The 13,552-nt window shown below is 36.7% G+C and overlaps 1 protein-coding gene across 2 annotated transcripts in view; it reads left to right on the plus strand.

Annotated features, from left to right (window-relative positions):
* The window catches only part of LOC122074005 (heparan-alpha-glucosaminide N-acetyltransferase-like), a 44,329-nt gene that overhangs the window by 23,841 nt on the left and 6,936 nt on the right, over positions 1 to 13,552 (plus strand). The window contains exons 9-12 of one of the 2 annotated variants that reach the window (XM_042638768.1): positions 6,371 to 6,437; positions 10,550 to 10,628; positions 10,739 to 10,830; positions 13,287 to 13,430. In XM_042638768.1, coding sequence (XP_042494702.1) covers positions 6,371 to 6,437; positions 10,550 to 10,628; positions 10,739 to 10,830; positions 13,287 to 13,430 — 382 coding nt within the window. The remainder of the gene's footprint in view (positions 1 to 6,370; positions 6,438 to 10,549; positions 10,629 to 10,738; positions 10,831 to 13,286; positions 13,431 to 13,552) is intronic. The other variant, XM_042638769.1, reaches the window with a different exon arrangement.

Genomic DNA, 13,552 nt, shown 5'->3' on the forward strand with positions numbered 1-13,552 from the left:
GGGTATGCAGGACAGCCCACCAAATAGCTGCCAAGCCAACTACCACAATATCAAACCCCCCAAAAATAGCAGTAAGTGCAAGCCTGGATGAAAAAACTAACTATCAGAAGTGGGTTACTTATCCTTTTCTGAGTCACCTCTTGGCATTTAGAAAGTTGTAGAGAGGTAGGGGTGGAAACTGGAAAGGAGAAATCAGAGGGTGGTGTTGAGATTCAATCTATTCTCTGGGATAGGCTTAAGCGAGATTTTTCATATTTTTAGTTTTTGTTCTTATGTAAAGTTGCAGACATCTATCCAATGGCAACAGAGGTTCACACTCATCCACATACACCTGAATCTACTTATTTCTTGACACATTTATTATCGTTGGTGTCATAGTTGTCATGACGACAAGGCAAACCAAGGCAGTGGAGGGTTGTCTAAGCGCTTAGGCGAGAAGGCGCCTGCCTTAAGGCGAACAAGTGTTATTTTTTATTTTTCCTATTTTCTAACATTATTTAGTAAGTTATATATACCTTGTATCATAAAATATCAAGATTAAGCCACATCAAGTCATTAAAAATCAACATTTAGCCATATCAAATCATAAAAAATTAACATTAAGTCATATTAAGTTATAAAAAATCAACATTTAGAGAAATGCTCTTATTCTATAATAAGTTTGACTGGTCAAATGATTTTATTTTTATATGAGACTTTTTGTATTAGTTATAACATAAAACCAACTTTCTAACAAGTCTAAGATTACTTAAATCTGAGTTGCAATGACAAAGTTATGCTTCAGTCAAACTTATTTTTAAGTTCACGAATACTGTTAAAATCGCCTGAATGAAAATAATTTTATGAATATAAAAAAAAAATATTATTTTACCGGACTTTTGGTTTTTAGCAATGTTTTAACATGATAGAATTTATAAAATTTTCATAATTGAGAAAACCCCCAACATTTAAAAGTTGAAATTCGTCCCTAAAACCAAAATCCAGTTTTTGTTCTTAGACTGGGGGGTTGACTTTTTATCCTTTTAGAATTTGATTTTTAAACTATTTTTATTGGATTCAAATATGGGGTATTTGCTTATTTATGAATAATATCTTAAGTAAATGTTCATTTACTTGAATGATATTTGACATAAATAAGTGCCGAAACACAAGGCGACATGCAGTGCAACAAGGCGGCTGTCGCCTAGGCCCCAGGCAAACCGCCTGGACTCCTAGTCGTCGCCTAGGCGACGCCTTGACAACTATGGTTGGTGTGCTTAACAGTCTCATTTATGACCGTTGGAGCCTGGTGGATGTCTGCACTTATGTGCAGATATTTGAGGTGAGTTGTCTTATTTCAAATTGTGGTTATCTTCTTACAACTCTAAGGGATTTTATATGGACCTCTAGACCTTCAAACTACAACACACAACACTCTATTCATTGCCTTTAATCTGAGTATTCTTTATTGTTTGGGTTTCAAAGGTTTTTAGAGATTTATTGTGCTTTCACTTACGATACTTCCTATTTCAGAGATTGTTTTATTTCTCACTTTTCTCACTCTCAAAGTGTTGTTGCCTTGTGTAAAGAACACAAGAGGAGTCACTTGGTGAGTCTGTGAAGGTTTTTAGTGAGCTATTTGGAAAACTATAATTTGTGAAGGTTTTTTTGCTACCTAGTATAGAAATAGGGTGTTAGAGAAAAGCATTGAGTGTGAGTACCTCCTGGGAGTAGACACAGGGAAGGTTTCCTGAACCACTATAAATTATTGTGTCTCTTTCTCTCTTTTGTTATTTTTATTTTCCTTTACAAATCTCTTTGGATGGGTGTTTGCTTGAACTTCTTTTTTACTTCCACACACACTCTATTTTAGTTTGAGCATCTTACCGGTTTTTAAAAGAACCAATTCACCACCTCTTGGGTTGCCACTAGATCCAACAAGTGGTATCCAAGCTTGGTGCTCCTCTCAAGGATCTAATCAATCTTTAGATTATATAGCATCCCAAATGAGTCTTGGTCAACCAAAAAGACTCTCAGTCACTTTCCCTCCATCATTTATTGGATCAAATACAACTATTGTCGCGAATGATGGTCTTCCTATAGATGATTGTTGGGAGATTGTGGAAGAAGGGTTCAAGGAACCCACAACCAAAGATGTCGCCAACATGACCAAAAAGACAAAATCTGACTGGTTATCCAATGAGAAGAAACCTATGACCCTGAATGTTAAGGCTTTGAATGCTCTCTTCTGCGTGCTCAGCCCTGACAAGTTCAACTGTTAATTTTCTTTTAAACGACAAGAGAGGTATAGAGATATCCAGAGATAATCCATAAAAGAACTGCCTAGGTAAGGGACTCCAAAATCAACCTACTTGTTCATTCTTATGAATTGTTTAAAACGCATGATGGAGGAGTCAATCAATAAGATTTATGCTTGGTTGAGGAAGAATGTAGTAATGAAAATGGCATCGCCCTGATGACTAAACATTCTATAGATTTCTCATAAATAACAAAGGTAAATCTAGGTCCACAAGGGTATCTAGTGCTTCGTATATTCTTTTGTGGTCTATGTAAGTCCATTTATGGCCTTCGTTATCTTATGATTAATTGGTTACATCTTTGGATGTCTATATAAGTCAATACTTTGGAGCATTTGTCTGTGATGCATTGTACATGTTCAATCCATTTCAATAAGCATATCAATGAACAATCGATATACTTTTCCTCTATTTGTTATACACTCCTTCGAACAAATACATCGTCTAATGGTGTTAATGTGCAAAGAGGAAGAGAGAAGGTTATGTAATTGCAACTAGTCGAAATTTTTTTATTCCTTACTCCTCACCAAACTATTTTTTGTCGATAACAAAAGGGGGAGAGATGTTATGTTATAATGATGGTTGATTGGTTATCAAAAGCAAAGAGGGAGAGATGATATGATAATGGGGAAATAATGAAGTAGACAAAGGGGGAGAGATATGATGATATGATGTTAAGTTTGTCTCAAATTCTTGACCCGTTTTGAAGATTGATCTGCTCCGATATATTTTGGTGGCAACCAGAATGGGAAGTTTTTTGAGATTTGTGATGGTAGCAGAGGGGTATGGTTCAACCGGATTGACCACGACCTGATGGGTCGACCCTCGACTTGGAGTATATAATGTACTTGTCTTGTTGAGCATTGTTTTTGTAATTTGAGGGTTTTTTGAGCTAGGGTTTTCAGGGCGAGTTTTCTCGCCATTGCATGGGTGTAATATCTCTTTTGCATAGCGAAACATCTTCTTCGCTCGAGGACATAGCACACCACATCGGTGTGTGAACCTCGTTAAATATCTGTGTGTTGTGCAATTTGTCTTGGTTTATTTTCGTATTTCTTGGTGTTTGTTCTAACATATGATGTGGGTCATATAATATAAATGATGGTATCATGTAATGCTCTATTATCGCACTTTGCTTAATTGTGTTTATGCTTGCATAGCTTAATCTGTGAAACTGAATCTATTGCTTGATGGCACCAATTGAGGGGGAGCCTATTGGCTTCCACCATCATCATTGTGTGTTCATCATTGAAAAAGGGGCAGCTTGTTGAACCATGGGTTCATGCCCTTTGTCTTGGTGATGTAAATAGTTGAATGATGGTTCATGGGATTACTAATATGTGTATGAGACTTGCAAAATCAATCCTAAGCCATGAAGGAGCCTCTAAGAGACTTGTCATCTGTTCAGCAAGCCCCTCTTGTGAGCAAAGTCATGGATGCATAAAGATTTATGGTTGAAAGCTTCTCCAAGACCCAGAGTCATCAAGAGTTGAAGATATGAAGTCTTAAAAGCAATCAAGTTGGAATCAAGCTCCATAGCATAGGGTTTTTGCTAGCGTTTGTATATTTCCTGTAACCCTATGCACATCTCTTATGCTTGAAAAGCCTGATTAAGTCACAAAGATCTAATGGAACAATTCCCCAAACTTATGTGGTTTTGTTCTATGGCTTAGTTCAGTCCAGCCATGAGGAATCTGTGTCAAGGACGTCCGCTCCCTCAGACCAACATCCGTGCTCTTGCATAGACATACGAGCTTAAGTTAATGAGATTATGGTCTGCCAACGGCCAAAATCCGCTCTCTAGCACAGGCATTTGCCTCTAAGGCACATACATCTGGGCTAAGAAGATGGTTTTTGTGTCCCCCGTCTAGGAGATGTTCGCCAAAGTCGCAGACGTTTAGCCAACGGTAGTAGAAGTCCACACTTGTGCGCAGACGTATGAATAGAGTTAATTTTCTTGACACATTTATTACCTTTGGTGTTTGTCAGTCTCATTTATGGCTGTTGAAGTGCTCCGACGTCTGCACGTCTATGGTGAGTTGTCTTATTTCAAATTGTGATTATCTCTTTACATATAGGGACCTGTGGATTAAAGCTCTAACAGACACCACTTTATTGGTTTGAGAGAATTCTTGTGCTTTCACTTGCAATTTTTCCTGTTTCAGAGGTTGTTTATTTGTCTTACTTTCAAAGTATTGTTGCCTTGTGTGAAGGACGCGAGGAGTCACTTGGTGATTGTGTCAAGGTTTGTAGTGACCCATTTGAAAAACTATAGCATTTAAAGGTCTTATTGCTACCTGGTAAAGCAATAAAGAGTCAGTGAAAAGCAAGGAGTGAAAGTATCTCCTTGGGTGGACATAGGTAGGGTTTCCCAAACCACTATAAGCTGATGTGTCTCTTTCTCTGTTTTTCTATTTTTGTTTTCCTTCTCAAATTTCCTTCGGTGGTTGTTGCTCGAACTTCTTTTTTACTTCTGTAATTACACTGTTTTAGTTTGAGTATCATATCATTAGTTTTTAGAAGAACCAATTCACCCCTCTTGGATCCAGCACCTTGGTACCTAAAATTTTTACTTTGCAGTATCTCCCTAGTTCCTATCATCAATTTTCACCATCTCACTTTCAATCCTATTATTATAATGTTACGCACACCAGACACTTTGTTTTTGATTTACTTATCTTGAAAACTTTTGATTCCAAGGTTGATTTCTATAATCCAACCATAGTTGTCACGTCATCTAGGCAACCCAAGGCGTTAGAGAAACAATGCGACCATGGCATTTAAGGCGCCTGGATGCGTAGGCATTACCTTAAACTATGATTCCAACTTTGTATTCATCCCTGCTTTTATTTTATCCACCAGAACAGTGTCAGAAACAAAAAGGCATACACTAAGGGATCTGATCTTTAATGTCTCTAGTAATAATGGGATATATTATATATAATCACCCAAGCGCTGGGGTTACAATAACCAGTGATTTAGAACACCAGGTCAATCAATAATGCTCAGATAGGATCAGTTCTTTAAGCTTGAACTTTGCATTATGCAGGTCTCTCCCTTGAGGGCCATGTTTGAGAAACATCAACAGCATCTTGTCATCTTAGGGAATGTTCCATGGCATTAATAGTATGAATCACTCCTGGTTTTGGACTGCTTCATAATCAAAATCTTAACTAAATTTCATTACAAGCAACACTTTTTGTTTTTTTTCCTTTCATATTTGCAGTGAGCAGGCCAATAAGAATTTTTTTCCTGGAATTTAGAGTAATTGAGGTATTCTAATCCTACTTTTGGTGGAATATACGGTGTTTTGAAATGCTGACTTTACCAAACAGTGGAGTAGTCTGACTGTTAGACAACCATGCTTTTAGGTTGGTTTGCTTTTTAAGTTTATAGTACTCTGATAATGGCATAGAACAGTCTAAACTGTCTTCTTTTAGAGAATTTTTGACCTTGAAGGTGAAACAATTTGGTCTGGGTTAGATGATGATAATAACTCAATAGCTTGACTGGAATATATTTAAGAAAACACTCAAAAAAAAAAAAGAAGAGAAGTTATGATACTTTTGGCTTGATTGATGGGCTATTATTTTAGCCCCTTGATTGATCGTATTGATTAGTTCCTTATTCATAAAATAACATTTTTAAAATCGTTCTGTAATATAATGGACCATAAAGTTAGTAGTTCCAAAATTTCAAGACACTCGAACTTCCTTTTGAAATTGTAAGTGATTGCTATGATTATGTATAACCATATGGTTTTCTTTCCAAAAACATAAGATAGCTACGAATTGATTATCCATAAAGAGATAAGAAAGCATGTACATGCCTCTTCTTTGTTTATACAGGAAAGTTGATCTAGACAGGCCCAATAGTTGAAAAAGTTGAAGAAGGTTGACTTATCTGATAGTCCTAAAAAAGTTTTGTTCATTTTAGTTATTGATTCTTAATTGTTTATCAAAATGCACATCTGATTCTTTTCTAAATTTTTTATTGTTCTTGAAAATAATTCAATAATAAATTTTTCCGTAATGCTTGTTTTTATTATATTTACTGATGGTACATATTTCCAGCTCATTGACAGCTGCCGTAACCAGCATCATTGGGCTACACTATGGTCATGTTCTTGAACAATTGGAGGTGAGTTTTTCGCTTACATATATATATATATATATATATTCATGTAACAGTTCTTGCACCTTGATCATTCTTAGCCTTTTTGATGGAGGCTTACCATTCAACATATATGCATAATGAGATTAGAAAGAAAGGGAAGAAATGAAACCGGAAAGGAATTCTGGCTTGTAATTTGTGATGTTTTCAATTTATGTACTTGCATCAATTGCTGCTGACTTGGTATTATAGGGAGATATGCAGGCAACCTATATTAACATGCACAGAAAACCCACAATAGTTTACAATTCCCCACCATTAAACTATTGCCACAAAACTAGAACTACAGACTTGCAAAGTATGAAGATCGCTAGTTAGGAACTAGGATCTGAGATCAAGAGGTTAAATTTGACTAGATATATCTGACGGGTTGCAGTTTCTCGAAGTGCTTTCTATTTCAATGAAACTAGCTGCCCGTTTGATAATGTTTCTGCCGTTTCTGTTTCAAGAAACGGCAGAAACATAAATTTCCGTTTCTAGAAACAGAAACGGAATTGAAGGTGTTTGATAAGTCATGTTTTTAGAAGTCGATGGTAACCAGTGAAAGAATTGCCACAAGTCATTTTCAGAAACGGTGAAACAAGTTGAACTTGTTTCGCCTGGGTCGTTTCTTGAACCATAAATAAGTAAAAATTTCTATTTCTATTTCTAAAAATAAGTGAAACGAAACAGTTTTATCAAACGCTTTTTGCTCCGTTTCTGCTGTTTCTGGAAACAGAAACGGCAGAAACGCGTTTCTTGAAACGTTATCAAACGGGCCTTAGGTTTCATAGATGGGTAGTATTGTTTCCTTTAGAATGTAAAGGAAAAAACAAATTTTAAGAAAAAGGGCTATTTAGTTATCAAGGCATCGCCTAGGTGGTGCTACATATCCAACGCAACTAGTTGCCTTATCTGTCTAGGCATGCAGACCTGTTTTAGTACACAAATGGGAAAATCAGGGAGGAATGGGGAGAGGAGGAGGGAGGAAAAGGGAAAGATGATGAAGAAAAGGAAAGAAAGAAAAGAATAAGAAAACACATCTTGGAACAAGATCAGCACACAGAACGGGGCCCCTTTTCCTCAAATTAGGTGCTTGTCTTGGCTCTTGGAAGTTGCCATGTCAACTATGGTTAACATACACATTAGCACTAAAAAGATTTCTACTCAAAAATATGTACAGTTTTAAAATTTACAATGTGATCCAATTATCCAAAATCTATGATAGTTTAGTTTTAATATTTTAGAATATGATTTAATATGATCTGAGTAATTGATATACAATATATATGAGTTTGCATCAGATATATGATGGATACTTTTAATGGAATTACTAATTTAGTATTTATTAAAATTGGTAAAATAAACTTCCAAAAATGTATGACTTATACTGTTCTATTTATTGTTTTTAACCTTTTGGGGTTAGGAAAGCCTTTGCTTGATTTATTTATGAAAATTTTATTCATACTGTAACTTATCAAAAAAAAAGAAAGAAAGAAAGAAAGAAAAAAGAAAAAAAAAAGGATTCTTCAAGTGCTTTGACATCATTAAGGATCTTTCCTATTGATTAGTTTTAAAATCTCAACAAATTTCCATCTCAACGCTTTCCCCCATTTTCTTGTTCTTGCAGAAGATTGATTCTCTCCTCCCGATTTAAGAGGAAATGTAGGCATGAAAATCTGCCCCTTATCATATTGTTTTTCTCTTTTTGTATTCCTTAATAGAATTATTTTAAGAATTTCAATCATAATTCCACAATGAGGCATTATTTTCTAAATTTTTGCAAGACCTTTCATTTCATGAGATATTTATCTGATTTTTTACCCAAGTATATTCCGAATCAGGAAACAACATGAATATTTATTTCAATGCAGTCTGTTGAGAAAATTAGCTCATCCTATTTTTCATAGATATGTTCAAAATCAGATAACACCATGAATATCTATTGCAGTTTAATTTGTTGAGAAACTTTACTGCTGCATTGCCTCATCTAAGGGTGGTACAAGCTGTTAAACTCAATAAATATATGCACCTCATTAATCATATTTGGATGGAGTGCAATTTGCGTAGATGGACTTCCAATTCCTGATCTTATGGCAAGATTTGGAAAGCCATCTGTTTTGATGTTAGTTCCAAGCTTAGTTGTCTCTGTCATTGCCTTATTAGTGATACCCCAAGGAATAGGCTCATTGTTGTTTCCTGGGGCATTGTTGTTTCCTGGGGCCTCCCCTTCTCCATTAGTGCCCCCTCTTGATGTATCCCCACTCTTAGCTGGGCTTTTGCCCCTGGAGGCTGTTGCCTCCACTGAGGTTTTTCCCCTTGTGATTACCCCCCCCCTCTTTTTTTTTCATTTGTATATTCTTCCTCATTGGTAATGAATTTATTTATTCACCAATATATATATATATATATATATGCACCTCATGGTTGCATCACTCATAGATGCTAGACTCATAGTTGTCAACTCCTTCAGGTACCTAGGCATCTTGTTGGCGTTGCCTTACTTCCAAGCCCCCTCCAACGACTTGGGTCACCTAGACACCATGATAGCCATGGCTAGACTGATGATGAACAGGCCTTAAACACCAGTGTATGTTATTCCAATGGAGGCTAACAATGATAAGATATCTAATCTTTTAAATAAATAACTTTGGTTTCGATGTGTTGAACATGATTACGAAGGAAGTTTAGATTATTTACAATTAAATGGATGTAGACTGGAAACTGAGTTGCAAAACCTGCAGTACGAGTTGGCCTTGCTTTGATACACTCTGGTCATTGAGAGAATGCAGTGGATGAAAGAAAGGATTTGCATCTCAAAGGACAAGTTGGCCATGTTATCGAAGAAAACTAACTGTAACAGGCTGCACTAACATGGGTAGGAGAAATTGCAAGAAATTCTGAATCCTGTTTCAAGAGTGTTTTCCCAACTCACTATTATTTTGAAGGCACTATACTTGAACGAATATGTTCTGACGACCAAAGGTTATTAAATTTTCTGATTGCAACTTGAAGCCAACTCTGTGATCACGTTTCTGTCACATTCATTGCACATGGATACAAGATATTTTGTAATCGGTGCTATACCCTTCCAGCAAGATATATGAATATGGTAATTTTTACAAGAAGGTTTTTTGTTGCTTTTGTTGCATGTTCTTGTTTAATTTCTCTGCATTTCTTGCATCCAGTTGATTAACAAAGCAAGATAACGGGTGGTTCAAATGAGTGACATTAATGATTTTAAGCATATATTTTTTTGGTGTTGGATAAAATGTTACTAGTAATAAACCCAGTGATCTTTTTCTCAGTTCAGTCAAGGATACCTGCGTGTATAAATCTTCTTTCCAACCAAATGTCCATCTCCATTGCTATTGATTGTCAAGTTTGCACCAGCCCAATCAAGGTCAATGCTCGCTACCATTTCACCTAAACACTCGGAACTGTTAGGAAAGCGTGAGTAATAAATTCATCAACACTCCCTTGCACGTGCAGGCCAAGATCCTATGGTCCTTGCACGTGGAGCTCGACATTTCCTAAACCCGGCACCGGGGGAGGATAAATGTTTGGAAAACGCTTCTGATGCACTTCCAGGAGTCGAACACTTGACGTCCCTGCTCTGACACCATGTTTGCTACTGTTTCACTTAAAAGCTCGAACTGTTAGTAAAGGGCAATGTAAATGTATATATCAACAGTCAAGGATATTAATAACATTCAGCAAAGATGTAGAATTATAATTGTAGAATTGAAGGGTGAATAATCTGAAAGAGGGTTTTGAAATGAAAACGGTAAGTTTCTTTCAAGATTAATTGATGAGTAGCATAAAATATTTTGTGCAGAGTGTTTGTTTTTCTCCTGTTTAGTGAAAACTGTTACGGTTAATGTGTATTGTATGATGTGACCATCCAGAATGTTGATATGGAGTTTGTTCCTCTAGCAAAGCCTTGCCATATTAACTACTTGGAATTTATCTCTTAATTGTCAATGTCGTGCCAGATTTTATGCAAATTTATAGATATCTATCTGATCCTCCATTAATATTAGTAAACTCTGAATGTTATACTCATTTAGTGAATTTCATCTTACTCAAATATATTTCAGGACCATAAAGATAGGCTTCTTCAATGGTTGCTATCCTCAGTTTCACTTTTCTTCATTGGGTTGTTCCTTACCTTTATAGGTAGTCACTTTGACCACCAACCATAATTATTGCATTCTAATTTCCAGTTTTACGGATATATGCTTTAATGTTATCATGAGTGATAAAATGATTTCTGTATGTCTTATCAGGAATCCCCTTGAACAAACCTCTATACACAATTAGTTACATGTTGCTTACATCAGGTACTGCAGGGATGACATTTTGTGCTTTGTACCTACTGGTGAGTGCTGATTGTTAACTGTATTATTTTGAGTCAATATTTGTATCTTTATGCATGCGATATTGAAATTTAAACTCCAGTTTTTTCCATTCCCTACAGTTAGGATAAAATGAAGGCAAAAGTTATTAGATGGTCCTGTCCATAAAGTATCTATGGTGACGCACCTGCATGTGCCATGTGTATGTGCGATGTGGCAATTCTGACCAATTTGATATCTATAGAATGGCTTGCATTGGCCACTTGCTAAATATCATTCTTCAATTGAATCATATTTACTCCCATTTATCATGCAACTTCTTGGTAGTCTTAAGCATTATCTTGTCCTGAATTTTTGGAAGATTTATTTTAGAAAACTCTGAATTTAAATCCAAATTTATAACCACGAAGATCTTCTGGCATTTGGATTCCGACATACAATTATAATTCTTTTTATCATGTTATTTATCTTCTATTTATTTGCCTAGGCCTTGAGGAAAATAATGAACATCCCAAAGTTTTCAAAATGCCACTGTATAAGGAATTGAGATACTTGAATTGAACAGCTACTGTCCGTGGATAATATCCCTCTTATCATAGCTGGAACCTGGGGATTAGTAGTGCGTCATTGTGGCAGTAAGATACTAGTGATGTTTTATTTTTTGGACCAGCACAGTAGATATCAGATGTTTTGGCAAAAACTTAAATCCGGGCAGGATCTATGGGATGTCCTTAAAGGCTTCCTGAATCCTGATTAGAATGTCCATACAAGTTTCAATAGTGCTACATGCCTAGAATACATATCCGGTTCGATTGTAATCTTTTGCAGGTTTTGAGTTACAGATGTAATTGAAGTACCCAAATAATACTTCTGTAGAACGTGCACTTAAATATCTTCTTTTCTTAATTTGAACCCTAGGACTTTGACTTGATCTCTAAATCCATTTCTTTTCAAAAATCAAAATGCAGAATATAGCAGAGCTAGTTTTACTTGTACAATACTTAAGGGCTTATGCCAAGTATTAGAATTTGTTGGAGACTCTTTCCCAAACAGTTTTTAAAATTGGAGTGGGCATTGGACTGTTCTGGCCTGGGCAGTCATTGGTCCAAGTGTCCAACTATCCTATTCTAATGGTTAGGGATGGCCCAAATGATGGAAGGCAACTTATGCTGAATAATAGAATAAATTTAATACATATTCAACTAATATGAAAGAACAGTGATTCCCTCAGTGGTGAGAGGGACGGTTAGGTACCTGTGGTGTCGTGAGTTAATATCTCATTTTCTGCAAGAATGAATCATTATTTTCTTTAAGGATTAATTTTTTTTTTTTAGGTGGATAAAAGAATCAATAACAGGGAAAAGAAGGGGGGGGGGAGAGGGATATACAAAGCCAAGAAGGAAAATGATGCACAAAGCAGGGAGAAAAAAACCCTAAGGGCCGGGCTGAGGGGGATCAAAATAGATAAAGGCAAACCCCAGGAGACAACAATAAGCCTGTTCCATGGGGTATCGACAATCAAACCATTGGGGGGACCTACTGAGATTGGAGGAGACATTGAAGTAGATGGCATTCCAAATCTTGTCGAAGGATCTAGAATTTTGGAAATTCATCTACGAATATTCCGTTCCATCAATAGGCAATTGATTGTAGAGCAAAAAGCAAGCTTCCCAGCGGTGTCACAGATGGATCTACCAGCAAAAGTTATATCGATCATAATCCATTCTCTTTGAAGAGGTAGGGGTCTTCTCCTAGCTGACCAACATTTGGTAAGGACACGCTTCTAGATGGTGGAAGAGAAAGGATAGTCGAAGGGATGGCTAGCATCTTTAGAACCATTCCAACAAAAGCAGCAGGCGGGAGGGACAGAGATGTGATGGTAGATGAGGAAGGCTTGGGTGGGGAGGTAGTTGGAGAGAGCTCTCCAAACTGTGAAGCTATGACGGGGAATGTTGTGGGATCTGAACCAAACCACCTTATGCCACAGGACAGGGGGACCTGAAGAGCAGATCAGATTCCAGGCAAAGAAGGAGGAGAATTTCCTAGAAGAGGAGGACTACATTTCACTTGTTAGAGGCTGATGGTTCAACCTTCCGGTTCTGATGATCAGATCGATTTCGACCCAGGCAAACCTCTGACCAGTCAACAGTTCTAGGAAGGCCTCAGGGTTGAAAGTGACCATCCTTGTTTGGAGGGACAAGGTATGAATGGTCTGACATCTGACCAGCCAATACAACAGTCCGTGGAAAAACTGTTTCCAGTGGCAGCTAAAACTGCTAAATAATTCGATTTGGCTATCTAAGTTTTGTCAGAAGTCCAAAATTCCATGAGACATATCAAGTGTAGGTGTAGCAATTATTTTTATTACTTTTTACCATTTTCACACCTGAAAGTTGATAAATTATCTAATAAATTGTGAATGTTTACATGGAGCTCAGTGTCAATCCTATGCTTATTTTTACTCTGTGTTCCGTTATAGGTTGATGTTGGAGGATTCAAACGGTTGACATTTTTGTTGGAGTGGATAGGGAAGCATTCTCTTAGTATCTTTGTTCTTGTATCTTCTAATTTGGTTGTTGTTGCAGTTCAAGGATTTTATTGGGCGTCTCCTGAAAATAACATTGTAAGCCTGTTATACTCACAGCTACTCTCTTCCATGACGATAGTTTCTCATACAATTTTAAGACAAACTGGAAGTTCAGTGGAAGGTGTTGCAGCTCTGAACTGCATTATTACAGATAAGGA

The sequence above is a fragment of the Macadamia integrifolia genome, chromosome 3 (genome assembly GCF_013358625.1).
Source record: "Macadamia integrifolia cultivar HAES 741 chromosome 3, SCU_Mint_v3, whole genome shotgun sequence".
NCBI classification, from domain to species: Eukaryota; Viridiplantae; Streptophyta; class Magnoliopsida; order Proteales; family Proteaceae; genus Macadamia; species Macadamia integrifolia.